The 20,652-nt window shown below is 37.7% G+C and overlaps 1 protein-coding gene across 2 annotated transcripts in view; it reads left to right on the top strand.

Moving 5' to 3' along the window:
• LOC128663058 (F-box/LRR-repeat protein 3) overlaps positions 1-20,652 on the top strand; it is a 49,971-nt gene that overhangs the window by 4,780 nt on the left and 24,539 nt on the right. Inside the window, exon 3 of one of the 2 annotated variants that reach the window (XM_053717198.1) lies at positions 14,153-14,248. The exons of the other annotated variant lie outside the window; for it this stretch is intronic. Within the exon in view, the coding sequence (XP_053573173.1) occupies positions 14,187-14,248 (62 nt within the window). The 5' untranslated portion in view covers positions 14,153-14,186. The remainder of the gene's footprint in view (positions 1-14,152; positions 14,249-20,652) is intronic. 2 annotated transcript variants of the gene reach the window in all.

Raw genomic sequence — 20,652 nt, 5'->3', positions numbered from 1 at the left:
ATGGCAATAATTATTTTAGTATAATTTTCCTTAATTTTATATCATTAATATCATCAGTCCATGGCAATTTATATTTTAATATAATTTTCCTTAATTTTATAATTGATATGTTTAAACATCAAAATAAATAATTCCAATAATTAATATTTGCATGATCATTTCTAAGTTGTGTACAATTTTTATAGTATAAAAGTATTATTTAAAGTGACAGTTCACCCAAAAAAATGTCTCCCCTTTAAATTATTCCCAATGATCCTTTTAACCTGCTAGAGTGTATTAAATTGGTTACAAGTAGCTCCTTTACTCCTATTTCAGCATTTGAAATAGCTGATTTAGCCTGTGGTATTGCCACCTACACTGAACAAATTAATACTGGAGTATAGGCTATTGAATAGTCTATGTATACACAGCCAGCAGAAGAGATTACATTCTCAGTGGGATGCAGGATAGTTAAGTAATAAAATTATCATTTTCCATTGTTCTCTCTATGTCTAATCATTTTATATTTAATAAATTTTCTTTTATGATTCAGATAGAACATACAATTTTAAACAACTTTCCAATTTAATTCTATTAAATTTTCTTCATTCTCTTGTTATCCATTGCTGAAGGGACAGCATTGCACTACTGACAGGAAGCTGAAAATATCTATTTAGCCAATCACAAGAGACAAATATGTTCCAGCACCAATTAGCAGTAGCTCCCACTAGTGTATGAATTGTGCGTATTCATTTTTTAACAAGGGATACTTAGAGAACGAAGCACATTTGAAAATAGAAGGGAATTTAAAAGTGTCTTAAAATGACATGCTCTATCTAAATCGTGCAAGTTTTTTATATATATATATATATATATATATATATATATATATATATAGTGCTTTGCAGTCAATGCATGGCCATATACCCTTGAAATCTTATAAATATTTTGTATTAATATTTCTATGAAAAATTTTATCAGAGTGTTTATATGAGTGTAACAGTTTATTTTAAAGTATTTATGTTGTGTTTGGTGCACCTTTTTATTTTACCCCTATCCCTTTAGCATTTACATTCAACTTGTAATACACATGCAAAAGTGCCAGTGATATTTCAATATTGCATGCACTAATGTTAGCACGACACTTGTAATCTAGTCCAGAATTGCACAGCCTTTTTTCAATTTTAATGTAATAGCACCACTCATAGCCTCTATTAGGAAAATTCAACAGTTATATTTTGTTCCATCAGAAAACACATTGCCAGTGTTTTTTGCAGATAGTTGGCTGAGTGCATATCTCGGATATTCTCATTTTAATATTCAGTGTTAATTATTTTTGTTCATCCTCAATTCATATCTTAAAGGACCATTAAATAGAGTAAAATTTAATAATTGACACATGCACAATAAAAATACTATACAATAGCACTTACTTTGAATTTGAAATGAGCAGTAGAATATTTTCTAAATTCAAAATCAATCCAATCCCCCGTACCATGTGATAGCTATCAGCCAATCACAAAATGAATATACGTATATACTGGCACTTTTGCACACATTCAGTAGGAGCTGCTGTCTCAGAAAGTGTGCATATAAAAAATGTCCCCTTTTTGATAATGAAAGTAAAAACTTGAAAGCTTTTTTTAAGTTGTATGCTTTATCTGAATCACAAAGCTTTAATGTTGACTGTAGTGGCCCTTTATATACAGTAGAATTGAATAATCAGCACATAAATAATACATAGACAATGCTATAGTAATTATTCTGAATTTCAAATGAGCAGATTTTTTTTCCTGACAATCTTCAAAATTTCCTTCCATTTCCTTGGCCATGTACCACATGACAGTCCTCAGTGAATATTGTAATGAAAGACAGCACCTCTGGTAATACTCTGGGGCACAGGAAAGGATTAGCCAAATCCCAATGTAATGTCCAAATGACTGATTTTCCAGCCTCCAGTAAAAGATTAAAAGACCTTTATTTTCTCTTTACCGGGTCCATCATACAAACAACAACGTTTCAAACCACAACCTGGTTCTTAATCATGTCAGACATGATTAAGAACCAGGTTGTGGTTTGAAACGTTGTTGTTTGTATGATGGACCCTGTAAAGAGAAAATAAAGGTCTTTTAATCTTTTACTGGAGGCTGAAAAATCATTCATTTAGTCCTCAGTGAATAACAGATTTTTATACTTATACACTTTGAGCTCTTGCACATGCTCAGTAGGTTCTGATGTCCTAGAAAGTGTGCATAAAAAAAACTGTTGAATAATGGAAGTTTTTGTCTTTATTTTTATAATATGCTTTATCTGAAAGTTACATTTTTACTGTCCCTTTAATAACATACGGCTAGATTACGAGTTGTGCGTTAAGGTAAAAAAGCAGCATAAAGAGGACCTAACGCTGCTTTTTCACTACTGCTGCTATTACGAGTCTTGAAGGTTTAGGGCCACCGCACACTTCTTTGGCCTTACCGCAAAACGACTAACGTAAACTTCGTAAAGTGTTTTTTCTATGGGATATGGGACATAGCGCCGGTATTATGAGTCTGTCCTGGGAGGCCAAAAAGTGAGTGGTACACCCTACCCCGTCAAGAGTCCTAACGCATTTAAAAGTCAGTAGTTAAGAGTTTTATGGTACAACGCCGTAAACCGAGTCCCTCCCGCATCGCAAACACTAAAATTAAATTTGTAACCCCTAATCTGCTGCTCCGGACACTGCCGACACCTACATTATATTTATTGACCCCTAATCTGCCGCCCCCAACGTCGCCGACACTATAATAAATATATTAACCCCTAAACCGCTGCACTCCCGCCTCACAAACATTAGTTAAATATTATTAACCCCTAATTTGCCGTCGCTAACATCACCGCCACCTACCTACATTTATTAACCCCTAATCTGCTGCCCCCAACGTCACCGACACTATACTAAATGTACTAACCCTAACCCTAACACCCCCTAACTTAAATATAATTTAAATAAATCTAAATAAAATTACTATCATTAACTACATTATTCCTATTTAAAACTAAATGCTTACCTATAAAATAAACCCTAAGCTAGCTACAATATAACTAATAGTTACATTGAAGCTAGGTTAGGGTTTATTTTTATTTTACAGGCAAGTTTGTATTTATTTTAACTAGGTACAATAGTTATTAAAAAGTTATTAACTATTTAATAACTAACTAGTTAAAATAAATATAAAAGTTCCTGTAATATATAACCTAACCTAAGTTACAATAACACCTAACACTACACTACAATTAAATAAATTTACTAAATTAAATACAATTAAATAAATTAAATTAAATTAGCTAAAGTACAAAAACAAACAAACACTAAATTACAGAAAATAATAAACAAATTACAGATATCTAAACTAATTACACCTAATCTAATAGCCCTATCAAAATAAAAAAGCCACCCCCAAATAAAACCCCCCCAGCCTAAACTAAACTACCAATAGCCCTTAAAAGGGCCTTTTGCTGGGCATTGCCCCAAAGTAATCAGCTCTTTTACCTGTAAAAAAAAAAATACAAACAACCCCCCCGACAGTAAAACCCACCACCCACACAAACAACCCCCCAAATAAAATACTATCTAAAAAAACCTAAGCTCCACATTGCCCTGAAAAGGGCATTTGGATGGGCATTGCCCTTAAATTGGCAGATAGCTCTTTTACAGGCCCAAACCCTAACCTAAAAATAAAACCCAACCAATACACCCTTAAAAAACCTAACACTAACCCCCTGAAGATCGACTTACAGTTCTGAAGATCCGACATCCATCCTCAAGGAAGCGGCAGAAGTCTATATCCAACCGAGCCGAAGTCCTCAACGAAGCCGGGAGAAGTCTTCATCCAAGCCGAGAGAAGTGGTCCTCCAGACGGACAGAAGTCTTCATCCAGACGGCATCTTCTATCTTCATCCAACCAATGCAGAGTAGATCCATCTTTAAGACATCCGACGCGGAGCATCCTCTTCATCTGACGACTACCCGACAAATGAAGGTACCTTTAAGTTACGTCATCCAAGATGGCATCCCTTAGATTCCGAATGGCTGATACAATTCTATCAGCCAATCGGAATTAAGGTGGAAAAAATCCTATTGGCTGATGCAATCAGCCAATAGGATTGAACTTCAATCCTATTGGCTGATCCAATCAGCCAATAGGATTGAGCTCACATTCTATTGGCTGATTGGAACAGCCATTGGATTTTTTCTACCTTAATTCCGATTGGCTGATAGAATTCTATCAGCCAATCGGAATCTAAGGGACGCCATCTTGGATGACGTAACTTAAAGGTACCTTCATTTGTCATTAGTCTGCCGAATGAAGAGGATGCTCCGCATCGGATGTCTTGAAGATGGAGCCGCTCCTCGTTGGATGGATGAAGATAGAGGATGCCGCCTGGATGAAGACTTCTGCCCATCTGGAGGACCACTTCGCCCGGCTTGGATGAAGACTTCTCCCGGCTTCGTTGAGGACTTCAACCCAGTTGGATGAAGACTTCTGCCGCTTCCTTGAGGATGGATGTCTGGTCTTCAGAACTGTGAGTCGATCTTCAGGGGGTTAGTGTTCGGTTTTTATAAGGGTGTATTGGGTGGGCTTTATTTATTAGATTAGGGTTTGGGCCTGCAAAAGAGCTAACTGCCCTTTTAAGGGCAATGACCATCTAAATGCCCTTTTCAGGGCAATGGGGAGCTTAGGTTTTTTTAGTTAGGCTTTTATTTGGGGGGTTGGTTGTGTGGGTGGTGGGTTTTACTGGGGGGGGGTTGTTTGTATTTTTTTTTACAGGTAAAAGAGCTGATTACTTTGGGGCAATGCCCCACAAAAGGCCCTTTTAAGGGCTATTGGTAGTTTAGGTTAGGCTGGGTTTTTTTTTTATTTTGGGGGAATTTTTTTATTTTGATAGGGCTATAAGATTAGGTGTAATTAGTTTAAATATCTTGTAATTTGTTCATTTTCTGTAATTTAGTGTTTTTTTTTTTGTACTTTAGCTCATTTTAATTTAGGTAATTTATTTAATTGTGTGTTAGTTGTTATTGTAACTTAGGTTAGGTTTTATTTTACAGGTTCTTTTGTATTTATTTTAGCTAGGTAGTTATTAAATAGTTAACAACTATTTATTTTTATTTTTTTTGTTTATTAATTTTTTATTGAAAATTTTCATTGTTACAATAAATGGCAAACCAAATTAAGGCACATACATTTTTTACATGCAACAAACCATTATACAGAGTATTTGCCTAGGAAACATATGACATATGAGAGGTATTTTCTGTTATTAGTAAAAATTATTCATTGTGCCAAACTTATAATTTCTGCAATATTCTTACCTAGATATAATAAACTATAATATCTAAAATTCAAAATTGACCACTTTACGATTTCTATATGAGTCCCTTCATCTAGATCCGAAGGTCTAGAATTTGACATTTGCGTGTAAGTGGTAATTAATAAGTAAATTGTGTCCTCTTAATTGACAAGTGCAACAAAGGTGAATTATACTAGAAAATAAAGGTATACAAGTAGTTTAAGAAACATAAGGATGAGTGGAGGTCCGGAGAGGGGGGAAAAGAAGAAAGTGGGATAAGAAGAAATAAGATAGTAGAGGGGGAAGGAGAGAAAAAAAAAAAAAAAAAAAGTCCCTGGGAAGAATGGTGGGGAAAGGGTAGAGGATAATGAGTGTCTTGAGCAATTGTAAGGCATATGAAAGTAAACGCTATAAGAGGATGGGGCAGTAGTGGAAGGTTTAGCTGCCCCCCGTCGACTATCACCCCCCTTGTGGGGACTGTTGTGTCCAGGTCAGCTGTGTATGTGGTGCATGGGATTTTATATTGGTCCCAAGCTTCCCTCATGAGGCTATATGTTTCCAATTTATCTGTTGTCATGTAGTGGTATTTCTCAAGAGAGAGGAGGTCCTCTATCTGGTTATGCCAGTCAGATATTGCTGGAGGGGTTGCTGATCTCCATCCCATCGGGATTAATTTTTTAGCTCCATTTATCATTAGCATCAGGAGAGATTTTAATGCTTTATTTTGTATTTTTGGAATATGCAAAAACAACAGTGTGCTCATCCTCGGGAACAGGATCATTCCGATTACCTTTGACATTGTTGCAAAAGTCCCTTCCCAGAAGGGAGCTATGATCGGACATGTCCACCAGATGTGGTACATCGTCCCTTCTTGCCCACAACCCCTCCAGCAAGTTGCAGGAATATGTAGGTTAGACCTATGCAATCGGGTAGGGGTAAGATACCACCTACTAATTAGTTTAAAGTGCATTTCCTGTATTACAGCGGAGGATGATGTCTTAGTCACTATTTGAAATGCTCTCTTCCATTCCAAAGAAGGTGTGTCTGAGCCCATCTCCCTGTCCCAAGCTTTTGTGTAAGAAGGTATTGCTTCCTCATCTGGTACCAGAAGTAGTTTGTATATAAGAGATATAGCGTGTCTGGGGGGTGCCTGCTGTGAACACAGTTGTTCAAAAGGGGTTAGATCTCTGCTCATTTCGCTCTTGTGTTTGTGTGTTGTGACAAAGTGCCTGACTTGTGATCGTGAGAACCATGTTGAAAAGAGCGTTTCGTCCCATTTCTGCAACGCTGTCAATGGTGCTATGTCACCTGCCTCTAGCACAAAACACAAGGCTCCCTCCCTCAAGCTGTATGGGTGTCTGCTGGCCAGTTTGGCATGAGCCAACAGTATCGCTGGGTGCTCCCTAATGGGGGTAAGTGGCGAATATCTCGTAGAGATTTGTCGGGATGTGGTAATTACTCTGTCCCAAACTCGTAGTGTTTCATTGACTATGGGGTAGTGTTTCAATATGACTGGTCTATGGCGTGGTTCCAACCAGGCCAATGTTGCTGTATTTCCTTTGTTGAATATTTGATTATCTAAATGCACCCAAGCTTTTTGTATGGAGTTATGGCTCCAATCTGCAATGTGTTGTAATAGGATCGCTTTGCGGTATAGTTGGAGATTTGGGAGGCCCACTCCCCCTCGGTGTTTTGGTAAATGTAAGGTCTGTTTATTTATTCTACTACGTTTCCCCTTCCAAATATAATTGTCTACGATATTTTGCAATGCGGGCAGGTAAGAGGTGGGTAGTAGCACAGGTAAAGCCTGTAAGAGGTATAATACCCGTGGAAGGATATTCATCTTTATTATGCTCATTCTCCCCAACCAAGATATGGGTTTATTACTCCAGGACTGTAGGTCTTGTGTTATCTCTGTTTTAAGCATCTGAAAATTTAATTGGATAAGGTCGTTGTCATTACTTGTGAGATTAATCCCCAGATATTTCATTTTTTTCCTAGCTATGCTAACGTGGAGTGTTGCCTCTAACTCTGATACAACCGAAGAAGGGGCTGTGATGTTTAGAAGCTCCGACTTGGTGATGTTGAGATGAAAGTTTGAGACCTTACCGTATTCTGATAGTTTGGTTAATATATCTGGGAGTGTGTTCTCTACTTTGGTCATTACAAACAGGATGTCATCAGCGTACATTATCATTTTGTGTTCCCTATCTCCTATTGTAATACCTGATATGGAGTGTGTTGATCTAATTTTGACCGCTAGGGCCTCTATAGATAGCACAAATAGTAGAGGGGATAGGGGACAACCCTGCCGTGTCCCATTTGTTATGGTAAATGAGTCTGAGAGAGTACCATTAACTCTGATTCTTGCGTTTGGTTGTAAGTAAAGGGAGAAAATCAAATTTAGAAATGGGGAGCCAAAATTCATCTTTTCCATCACTTTCCTAAGGAAATGCCAATCTACCCTGTCGAACGCCTTTTCGGCGTCCGACGAGAATAAGGCTATTGGGATTGCTTTATGTTTGGCGTGGCTGATAATTTGTTGGACCCTCAGGGTATTATCCCTGGCCTCGCGGCCCGGGACAAACCCGGCTTGGTCCGTGGAAACTAAGTCTGGGAGGAATTTATTGAGTCTATATGCTAATATTTTTGCTAGGATTTTCACATCCGTGTTTAGGAGAGATATGGGCCTAAAATTACTAGGTCTATCCGGTGCTTTGCCCGGTTTCGATAAAACTGTGACATGGGCTTCCAGCATAGAGGGTGGAAGTGATTTAGTGGTAAATAAGTCATTAAAGAGAGCTTGCATGTGGGGAACCAGGATGGTCTGAAAGATTTTGTAATATCTGGGGGTCAAACCATCTGGTCCTGGGCTTTTCCCTGACGGGAGATCCTTTATCGCTTTAGTAACTTCCTCGGGCGTGACTGGGGAGTCCAAGGACTTCGAGCCTTCGTCCGATAGTTGTGTCAATTTGAGGTTCTCTAAATAGTCTATAGTGAGTGCATCTTTTATATGTGTTTGTTCTTGAGCATGTGACAGCAATGTAGGGGCATCCAAGTTATATAATTTCTGGTAGTACTGTTGGAATATTCAAGCTATACCCCCGCTATCTCTTGTCTCGATTCCGTCAGAGTCGATGAGGGAGTGTATAAATGATTTAAGTCTTTTACGTTTGGTCGCCCTTGCCAACAATATGCCTGGTTTGTTCCCCTGGTCATAATATTTTTGTCTTAGGTTAAAAGCTTGCCTTTGTGAGTCATTGTCCAGTATGTTTTTCAGGTCTCTTTTAGCCTGCTGTAAGTCCTGTGAGATTTTGTGGTTAGTGGGGTCTTTTTTGTGTAGGCCCTCCAGGTCACTAATTAACGTATGGGTTTGTTCATATTTGGCCCTTTTTTCCTTCATTATTTTGGCTTTGATTTTTATTAGTTCCCCATGGACAACACATTTGTGAGCCTCCCAGGTTATGGGAAGGGAAGTATCCGTGTAACTGTTGAGAGAAAAGTATTCTGATAGTGTGGTATTAATAGATGACACTATTGTTGGGTCATGTAATATATAGTCATCTAGTTTCCAAATCATCTCTGTTAAGGGGGCCTCTGGCCAAACCACTTCACACACAACAGGGGCGTGATCTGTCCATGAAATCGTGCCAATCTCACAGGAGTGAACTATTTGAAGGCTTATTGAGTCCATATACCAGTAATCTATACGGGAGTATTTATTATATACGTTGGATAGGTAAGTATAGTCTCTGCTTGTGGGATGCAATGTTCTCCAGACGTCGTGTAAATTTAGCTCTGCAAGAGTGTTTTTTATGGATTTCAATATAGTCTTGGAGACGCTAGACCCTGAGTTAGAGGTGTCTAAGGAATGGCACATTGGGACATTAAAATCACCTCCAATCAGGATTGGGCCCTTTGCATGATCAAGAAGCAGTCTCGCTATTTTTTTGAAAAATTTGTGCTGTTGGGTGTTGGGGGTGTAGATGTTAAGCAATGTAACTGGTCTCCCGAATAGGAGGCCTGTAAGGAGTATATATCTACCGTCTGGGTCTTTGTGTTGTGTTGTCAATTGAAAGGCTACAGTACTATGCATCAAGATGCCCACCCCATTCTTTTTGTGAGGGCCTGAGGCAAAATAGGTTGTGGGGTAGCTAGCTGCCGACCAGCCTGGTTCCTTTCCTCTTTGGAAATGCGTTTCCTGTAGATAAACTATAGAACTGTGCATTTTTTTCATTTCTCTTAATGTAATAGATGTTTTGTTCGGGCTATTAAGACCGTGTACGTTAACTGACATTAGCGTAATGCTGTGGTCTGGTCTGCAAGGGTGCCTGTTACTCATCTTGTATTTGTAATGTGGTGGGAGAGGGGAGAAAAAAAAAAGGGGAAAAAAGGGGGGAGGATGAGTGAAGGGAAGAGGGGGAAGCTAGGAAAAGAAGGGTTATTTAATGGGGGAGGAAAAGGGGTAGGAAAAGGGGAACGATAGTGAAGAAGAGAGGAGGAAGAAAAATCAGATTTGGAAAAAGAGAAGTATAAGAAATGTAGAGAGATACAGATGATAGTGAAGGAGTCTCTCTACTTACATGTACTTATTAAGTTTAGTACACTAATGGGGATGTGTCCCAGCGGCACAGATGGGCCCAAGTTATTATTTAGATGATTGCAGGAGCAGTTAATAACTATTTAGTAACTATTCTACCTAGTTAAAATAAATTCAAACTTACCTGTAAAAATAAACCCTAAGCCAGCTACAATGTAACTATTAGTTATATTGTAACTAGCTTAGGGTTTATTTTATAGGTAAGTATTTAGTTTTAAATAGGAATAATTTAGTTAATGATAGTAATTTTATTTAGATTAATTTAAATTATATTTGTGTTAGGGTTAGGGTTAGGGTTAGATTTAGGTTTAGGGGTTAATACATTTAGTATAGTGGCGGGGACGTTAGGGGCGGCAGATTAGGGGTTAATAATATTTAACTAATGTTTGCGAGGCGGGAGTGCGATGGTTTAGGGGTTAATATGTTTATTATAGTGGTGGCGATGTTGGGGCGGCAGATTAGGGGTTAATAAGTGTAGGTAGGTGGGGGCGGCAATGTTGGGGGCAGCAGATTAGGGGTTCATAAGTATAATGTAGGTGGCGGCGGTGTCTGGAGCGGCAGATTAGGGGTTAATAAATATAATGCAGGTGTCGGCGATGTCGGGCGGAAGATTAGGGGTTAATAAGTGTAAGATTAGGGGTGTTTAGACTCAGGGTTCATGTTAGGGTGTTAGGTGTAGACATACATTTTATTTCCCCATAGGAATAAATAGGGCTGCGTAACTGAGTTTTACGCTGCTTTTTTGCAGGTGTTAGACTTTTTCTCAGCCGGCTCTCCCCGTTGATTCCTATGGGGAAATCGTGCACGAGCACGTACGACCAGCTCACCGCTGACTTAAGCAGCGCTGGTATTGGAGTGCGGTAATGAGCAAAATTTTGCTCAACGCTCACTTCTTGTCTTTTAACACCGGGTTTGTAAAAACCTGTAATACCAGGGCTGTAGGTAAGTGAGCGGTGAGAGTAAACTGCTTGTTAGCACCGCATAGCCTCTAACGCAAAACTCGTAATCTAGCCGATAGTTCGTTTTTTTTGGCTTATTAAAAAGTTGACATCATACCCCAAGTAACACTAGTGTGAAGGTGGCCTCAGATATGTCCCAAGCTCTGGGAGAGTTAAAGCAAAAACACTTCTGCAATATCCTTTGCAATGAATGGGTTAAAACAAGCACCTGTAATGCAAATTGCAAGTTTATTTTTATTTTCAGTTGCTTTATGACCCGCTCTGTGAACTATGAAAGGTAAACTTGTTCGGGGTAGATATTCTTTTTAATATATTTCTAACAATTTAAGGGACATTAAACTAAAAAGAGAAAATCTTTCATGCAAGTTAAAGCAATTTTTAGTTTTAAAAAAGTTATGATTAAAGTGAAGGTAGGTGAATGAAAGTCAGTTTTTTAAAAATACTATTAAAAACAGGGGCACTTTCATTCATCAAAGTTTACAAAGCAACCATTTTGATTAAAAACTTACCTTTTTATCTTTTCACAGCCAGAGCAGCTTCCCCCTCCTGGAAATCCTCTCTTCACACGTCAGCAATGACTAATCCGGCTTCCTCCAATCACGGCTTTCCCCCCAGGGTAGTCATTGCCTGAGGCCATGCTGTGATTGGAGGAAGCCGGATTAGTCATTGCTGACGTGTGAATAGAGGATCTCTATGTGGGGGAAGTTGCTCTGGCTGTGAAAGAGAAAAAGGTAAGTTTTTAATCAAAACGGCTGATTTGTAAACTTTGATGAATGAAAGTGCCCCTGTTTTTAATAGCATTTTTAAAAAACAGACTTTCATTCACCATAGTTTACCTTCACTTTAAGATTGTAATTTTGATTTTGAAACTAACAGGAAGTGCATGTTTGTGCACAACTTGCCCATGTGATAAAAGGAATAAGGAAAGGAGCACTGGTTAACTCAATAAATAACTTAATAGCATTAAAATAGTAATTATTTTACTCCAAGTATTAAAAATGAACCCTAAGACCATCATGCAATATGTTTTTACTTTTCAGCCTTACTGTTGATTCCTGAGGGCATATTTATCAAGCTCCGTATGGAGCTTGATGCCCCGTGTTTCCTTCGAGCCTTCTAAAGACCAATGCTCTATAACTTGTCCGCCTTCTCTGAGGATTGACACCCCCTGCTAGCAGCCGATTTGCCGCAAATCTGCAGGGGGCAGTATTGCTCTAGCAGTTCACAAGAACTGCTGGTGCAATGATAAATGCCGACAGCGTATGCTGTTGGCATTTATCGATGTGCAGAGGACATGATCTGCTATATCGTATCATGTCCGCTCGCACCATAGTTAATAGGCCCCCTGGGGTCTAATTTATTAAATGGTGGGCGGACATGATTTGCGCTGTCGGCATTTAGCATTGTACAAGTGTTCTAGTGAAATGCTTGTGTAATGCCACCCTCTGCACATTCAGGGCCAATCAGCCGCTAGCAGGGAGTATCAATCATCCTGGTCGTATCTGGTGGCGGATGAGTTAAGGAGCAGCGGTCTTAAGACCACTGCTTCTTAACTTCTGTTTCCGGCGCGGAATAAGCAGTATCCACTGCTTGGTAAATATACCACCTGATATCCATATTAAAGTAGCTTTTTAAAGATAAAAAGACAACGCAAACTCAGAATGGCCAACTGTTTTCTTGTAAAAGTGATTAAAATAAAAATAACTGAAATAAAAATGGAAATACAAACATACTTTTGTATCTTCCAGAAAAAAAGGAAATTTCCCAGTTTGTTTTCTACCGATCAATTTATATAAAACCAGCATAAAGCCAGCTTTACATTTTTTGCCTGGGTTTACATTTTATAGTATTCAAGTGAAGGTGCCTAGTGGAGAACATTTTCGAAAAAAAAATTCAGAGATAGTTTTCAATAAAACAAAGAAATAAGGATACAGCAGTTTTAACTAGACCCATCAATGGTTTCCATAGCTTCGTCCATTCTGATCCACCTCTAAACACCTAGGGCTCTATGTATCATGTGCCGGGCAGACTAGGTTCGCTATCATGAACTGCGGCTTGTGCAATGCCGTCCCCTGCTGATCGGATCCGGTTAATTGAAATCACCTAAAGTTTGTGTCATAGCAGTTAAGTAGCATCAGTTTTAAGACCACAGCTACTTAACTAGTGTTTTCAAGCCTGAAACAATGGGACCCAAAGCTGCATTTGCAGCTTAATAAATGGGACCCTTAATATCAATTGAACATAATATGCATAAAATATTAAAGGGGTATACAAGTATAACAATAAATACTCTAATGGGTTAGAACATTTTTTTATTGCGTTATTACATGCATAAAACTGTGTTTAAACCCTGCAAAAAAGTCAGCTCTGACGAAGAAATAGATGTCTGCTCCAGAGGTAAACAATGCTGGTGATTTGTGGCTACACATGTATGCTGCTCTCCATTGGCTCACTTCCCTTTGTTCAGCTCTGTCCTGGTTGTGAGTTGCTGCCTCAAAGCCGACTTTAACAATGTGTTTAATCTTTTTGCAGGCATTAGATACATTACTTTTTTAATGTACTGCCCACAAAATGCAAACACATATATACATATGACTAACAGACATCCATGCTAAACCGATATCTCAGGGCACATTTACAGTATACAATGTGGGGCAGTCTCCTGGGACAAATATACATTGGGACTGTAGACCAAACACTGGGATAGCCCAGGGTAAATTGGGGCAGTTGTCAAGTATGCATGAGTTAGAACTTATAATGGCACCTTCTAAACATTAAAGGGAGATTAAACCCAATTGTTTTTCTTTCATGATTTAGAAAAAGCATGACATTTTAAGCAACTTTCTAATTTACGTCTATCTAATTTGCTTCATTACCTTGATATCCTTTGCTGAAAAGCATATCTAGATAGGCTCAGACGCTGCTGAATGGTGGCTGCACATAGATGCCTCGTGTGATTGGCTCACCCATGTGCATCACTATTTCTTAAACAAAGGATATCTAAAGAATGAAACAAATTAGATAATAGAAGTAAATTGGAATGTTGTTTAAAATTGTTTTATCTATCTGAATCATGAATGAAAAAAATTGGGTTTAATGTCCCTTTAACTGTCTTTGTTTTTTTCAGTATCATTATGATCTTAATACATCAGCCATATTTTCCTTCTATGTTGGATTTATCTTATATATTAATGATAATAAAGAAGGAGCCTTTAAAATATGAATATGCTATTTTGATTTTCATATTTTCTGATGGGTTTATTTTCATGGTATTTTACTGAGATAGGAAGTGAAAGTGGACGGATGCTGGTGAACACCTCATGGCAGCGGCTACCTCATGCAATACATCCAGTGCAACCTTTAACTTGGAATCATTTTTTAGGTAAGAAAAAATGTTTCCCTTTATGGAAATTAGTTTCAATAATGCTTCAACTCTTGGTATTGAATAGAAGACAAAGACCACTGATAATTTATTCCATTTTATGGGTTACACATAGGGCTCCATGCTGTGAATAAGCTTTGAACACTGCTTCTTAACCTGCTTTTCCAACTCCAAAGTGACATATCTCAATCCTCCGGATTTCTCTGTCCAAGAAAATTGACAGCTCCTGCTTGTGCCACCGGGGGGCGGCATTACACTAGTCGCGATGCCTGGGTGGACAGGGGCAGAGATGTCCACCCTTGTCTGTCCGGCAGTTCTTAAATCTAGACCTAACCTCATTATTTCAAAATGGCTCTGACAGAGAGAGACAGCAAGAGAATAACTGTGTTAAAGTCTGGCGGAATTCAGCATTGCACACAAGCGCTATTTGCCCTTGCGTGCAATCCTGCCCACGCACAGTGAATCGGACTACCGCAGAGATTGTATTTAGCCACTTTAGAGGTGGCAAACGATTAGGGAAGCAGCGGTCTGATGTGAGAACCTGAAGCAATAGTGGGGCGAAAGGCTAACTAAGCCTTTGATGAATCGACCTCTTAGTGTATTGCCATGTTCAGTAGAGGGCTTTTACTGCAAAAATAATGTGACAGTAGAACTTAGGTTGGTTCCATAACGTCTGCTCTCGTTTTATGATTACTTTAATTTAATATATTTGTTTTTACTATAGGTGCATTGTTTCATATCCTTTTAAGGCACATTCTGCAACATTTTGGGTGATTCTGATGTAACATCTATTACTTTCATAACCTGGGACATTTTGTAGTCACAACATTGATGTTAGTGAAATTATGGTTACATCATAGTAAAAGACAACATTTTAGCTACATTATTTTTGGGAGTAAATCACTGAACACCACCTATATAAAAATATTTGAGTAAGAGGATAAGTAAAAATAAAAGCAGAAACACAGTTGCTATCAGAAGAATTTTGTTAGAAACCAGGGAGTAAATGCTTTTTGTTATAATGAATTAGTTTTATTTCAGACATGAATAAACAATGTCCCATTTTCATTTCAAAATCTGTGGTTTTGATGTTTGCTCCTTTATAAAATTGTCCTCTACTGAGGGAAGATATTAGAAATTTTAGGATAAAATGCATTCAATTATATTTATTCACCCAGTACAGAAGAAACATTAAATAAACTATGCCTGTTGATCTTTATGATATATGCTTCACTCATCTCAATGAGAGGGCCCCATTAATTTATTTGTGTAGTAATCTCTCTTTCTCTCTCCCACTCTCTCTTTCTCTCTCCCACTTGTTCTTTCTCTATTTCTCTTTCCCACTCTTTCTTTCTCTCTCCCACTATCTCTTTCTCTTTCTCTCTCTCTCTCTCTCTCTTTCTTTCTTTCTTTCTCTCTTTCTCTCTCTCTCTCTCTCTCTCTCTCTCTCTCTCTCGCACATGCAGAATTAGTTATCTTAAGGTGGATTATGTTAGTATTAAATATTTTCTTAGAAATTTTCACTGTAGCCACTGCCTTTATAGAAGTAAGGGAGATATAATTAATAGTAATAGACCCTACACAAGCTACTCATTTGCCTTCCTGTACAGACCACAGCCCCCTTGTAGCACTTTGACTTGAAGTAATAGACCCTACACAAGCAAAGTTAAAAAAAAAATAATGAAAGTTAACATCCTTTAAAATAATTAATTATTCATAGCTCAATAATTTCTATTGAGTATAACCCATAGCTTTTTTTATTATAAAACAGATCTTTTTATATCTCTTTTGCTGTTCCACTCAAAGCCAGCAATTTAACCAGAAGAAACCTTTATCACAGTATTGGGCTTCTTGAGGTATGACCTTTAATCCTCCTGTGCTACAGCTCAGTTTTTTTTCATTCTATAGATAGAAAAGCCTGCTGGAGTCCTAGCTACAAAGGAAATTGAGGATTCTCGATGTTAACCTTTTGTGCATTAAAAACGTTATATTGAAGCTTTTTATTTTCATAATGAAGCTAAAATTAAGCTTAAAGGAAGTGTATGTCTGAATATAATGGGCTTAACTGAAAAATTGCTCACTGTCTGATAAGCAGAACTATGCTTTATGGCTGGTTGACAAACCTCACAAACATAAAAATAGGTTCATTTTTTTCTTATTACAGTAACATATAGAGCCTCTCTGTTAGCCACATTAGAACACTAAAATGACCCATGACCATGAAGCCCATTTAATCAGCATATCAAGTCAAATCTAGTTTTAGACCCCCAGCCTTTTTGTCTTTGTCACTCACATTAATCTCCAGAGCAAGCTCTTGGACCTAGAGCCCTTCTCCTAACTACATTTTACCTTGGATCAAATCACAGTTCAAGCAATGCTGTTCCTTCAACCACATGCCACATAAGACCTCAGATTACATTTGTGTCCCATCATTCCTGTTTGCCACATGCCACATTGGACCTTAAATCAGATTTCTGCCACTGTCATTCATCTGTAAGTTACATAACTACATGACATAACTTTTTTGTGATTTCATATCAGACTCCAGTCCCTGTTGCCCCTTTGTCAGTGACATGCCACATTAAACCTCAGATGAAATTGCAGGCACTGCCTCCCCTAAGTTGAACACATGCCCACAGAACCATAGACCAGACCACTAGGCCTACAACACCTTTGTCAGCAACATGCTCATATGGAACCCCTGGGAGGGCCATAGGTTATGAACCAATCACATTTAGGAGCTTCAAGGAGCACAGAGAGGACAGTAGCTGCCTCAGACTGACCCTCCCCTCTTCAGACAGAGCTTAGTCAAGTAATAGCTACAACCCCTCCCTCCTCTCCCCCCCCTTATTCCTCTTTCGCTCCATTAGCTGATTCCCCTAAAAATAATTAAGCTTCAGATTGTTGCAATCTGCCATTAGGCCCTGGCATCCATGTCAGTACTCATTGGACTGATAGTGGAAGCAAGAAGACACCAGCTTGTGAGTGTCAATAGTGCGTCTGCATTGCAGGAGCACAAGTTTTAATTATTGCCTAAGGCACTGGTTTTTAAACCTGCTCTCAGGCCTCTCTAACAGGACACATTTTGAGGATATTTGAACTGGAGCACAGGTGAAATAATCGGCTGCTTAGTAAACACGGTTATTTTACCTGCTCTCACCCAAGGTAATCATGAAAACCTGGCCTATTGGGGAGTCCTGAGGACAAATCCTTGTATATGTTTTATTGTTTTACTAGTATTTTTCTTTAGATTTCAATTATTTGTTATACCAAACATCCAGATTTATTTTTTGTCTAATATATTAATACCTATAGGTTTTACTAACATATTTTTATTATTAAGATGTTTTTTTTTTATTGGACACTGTGAATATTTGTGTAGATATTTTTTAAACTTTCTAGTGTACATATATGAAGAGATAGAAAGAATTTAGAAGGAGCGCCAAACAGGGAGGCTATAGTACTTATGATGTTGTTTAAATGTGATAATGAATAGTTAATGGATTAGCCACTAGTTCGTTAAAAAATGAATGAATCACTCAGAAGTATACATTTTTTTTAAATATATTTCGTACAATAAACAATGAGTTCGGGTAGTATATATATATATATATATATATATATATATATATATATATATATATAATCGGGTTATCAAACACAAATTAGATACATAAATTAGGAAAACATCTGCGCATGTCCCTTTGAGCGCAAAACACAATTTAAAAAGCCTAAAGCGCAATTTAAAATTATCTTGTGATATCTGTTAGACTAGTACATCCACTCGGAGGGCATCTAATAGAGCAATAGTGGATTTTGGAAAGTCAATAAATATAGTGATACAGTGTATCTGGGTAAAAACGAAAGTAGAATAAGAACACTTGTTAAGTGTGAATAGCAGAAATACAATGTATCAGCGCAAGATCAATAATAGTAGATTAAAGAGACACTTATCGTGTGTGGATAGCAGTAAAAAAGAACATTATTAGAGAACGTTGCTGAAATTGGCATAGCGAATAGGAATAAAGCATGAAAACTATTGAGTAACTTGCTTAGAGTAGATGCTTATTTTGACTATATAAGTAAAAAGCGTTACAATAGTGTAACTGCGTGAAGAGAGAAAAGTTTATTTCCAAAATTATTGGAAATAATGGATATTTTGATCAATATATATATAATGTATATGGTAGGTAACTAAGAAGACACAGTATAGTGTGTGAAAGATCAGTGTGTTAACGTGTATAGTAAATAATTTCTTGTTAAAATAAAATATAGAAGAGACGGCGCTCTTCAAGTGAATACACAAAATATGACAACAATATATGAATGGATTGGCCAATTCGATACAAACATATAATATCAAAAAGCAACTGTAGAATATGTTGTACAATGAGATATTAAAACCACAATAAAAATACAAATAAGCAAAGAACACTGATGTCCCCCTATATAAAAACTTCACACTAAAGCATAATGGCGACATCAAGACAATGAAATATATGGGCCTACAGATAGTCGACAAAGATTGGAGAGGGGGAAATTTTGAGAAATGGCTATTTAAAGCTGAATATAAATAGATTTTCAAAATGGATACGATACACCCTAAGGGTTTAAATGCCAAATTCGAAATAGCACATCTTTTATAACTAACATTAGATATAGTTATATAGACTCCCCAACGGCTAATTAAGGCCTAGATTTAGAGTTTGGCGGTAGCCGTGAAAACCAGCGTTAGAGGCTCCTAACGCTGGTTTTAGGCTACCGCCGGTATTTGGAGTCACTCAAAATAGGGTCTAACGCTCACTTTCCAGCCGCGACTTTTCCATACCGCAGATCCCCTTACGTAAATTGCGTATCCTATCTTTTCAATGGGATTTCTCTAACTCCGGTATTTAGAGTCGTTTCTGAAGTGAGCGTTAGACATCTAACGACAAAACTCCAGCCGCAGGAAAAAAGTCAGTAGTTAAGAGCTTTCTGGGCTAACGCCGGTTTATAAAGCTCTTAACTACTGTATTCTAAAGTACACTAACACCCATAAACTACCTATGTACCCCTAAACCGAGGTCCCCCCACATCGCCGACACTCGAAAAAATGTTTTAAACCCCTAATCTGCCGACCGCCACCTACGTTATCCTTATGTACCCCTAATCTGCTGCCCCTAACACCGCCGACCCCTGTATTATATTTATTAACCCCTAATCTGCCCCCCTCAACGTCGCCTCCACCTGCCTACACTTATTAACCCCTAATCTGCCGACCGCAAAGCGCCGCCACCTACGTTATCCTTATGTACCCCTAATCTGCTGCCACTAAAACCGCCGACCCCTATATTATATTTATTAACCCCTAATCTGCCCCCCACAACGTCGCCTCCACCTGCCTACACTTATTAACCCCTAATCTGCCGACCGGACCTGAGCGCTACTATAATAAAGTTATTAACCCCTAATCCGCCTCACTAACCCTATCATAAATAGTATTAACCCCTAATCTGCCCTCCCTAACATCGCCGACACCTAACTTCAATTATTAACCCCTAATCTGCCGACCGAATCTCGCCGCTATTCTAATAAATGTATTAACCCCTAAAGCTAAGTCTAACCCTAATACTAACACCCCCCTAAGTTAAATATAATTTAAATCTAACGAAATTAATTAACTCTTATTAAATAAATTATTCCAATTTAAAGCTAAATACTTACCTGTAAAATAAATCCTAATATAGCTGCAATATAAATTATAATTATATTATAGCTATTTTAGGATTTATATTTATTTTACAGGTAACTTTGTATTTATTTTAACCAGGTACAATAGCTATTAAATAGTTAAGAACTATTTAATAGCTAAAATAGTTAAAATAATTACAAATTTACCTGTAAAAGAAATCCTAACCTAAGTTACAAATAAACCTAACACTAGACTATCAATAAATTAATTAAATAAACTACCTACAATTACCTACAATTAACCTAACACTACACTATCAATAAATTAATTAAATACAATTGCTACAAATAAATACAATTAAATAAACTAGCTAAAGTACAAAAAATAAAAAAGAACTAAGTTACAAAAAATAAAAAAATATTTACAAACATAAGAAAAATATTACAACAATTTTAAACTAATTACACCTACTCTAAGCCCTCTAATAAAATAACAAAGCCCCCCAAAATAAAAAAATGCACTACCCTATTCTAAATTACTAAAGTTCAAAGCTCTTTTACCTTACCAGCCCTGAACAGGGCCCTTTGCGGGGCATGCCCCAAGAAATACAGCTCTTTTGCCTGTAAAAAAAAACATACAATACCCAAGCCCCCCAACATTACAACCCACCACCCACATACCCCTAATCTAACCCAAACCCCCCTTAAATAAACCTAACACTAAGCCCCTGAAG

The sequence above is a fragment of the Bombina bombina genome, chromosome 6, assembly GCF_027579735.1.
Source record: "Bombina bombina isolate aBomBom1 chromosome 6, aBomBom1.pri, whole genome shotgun sequence".
NCBI lineage: Eukaryota > Metazoa > Chordata > Amphibia > Anura > Bombinatoridae > Bombina > Bombina bombina.
Note: the sequence above shows the minus strand (reverse complement) of the source record. Positions and strands in the feature narration are given on the sequence as shown.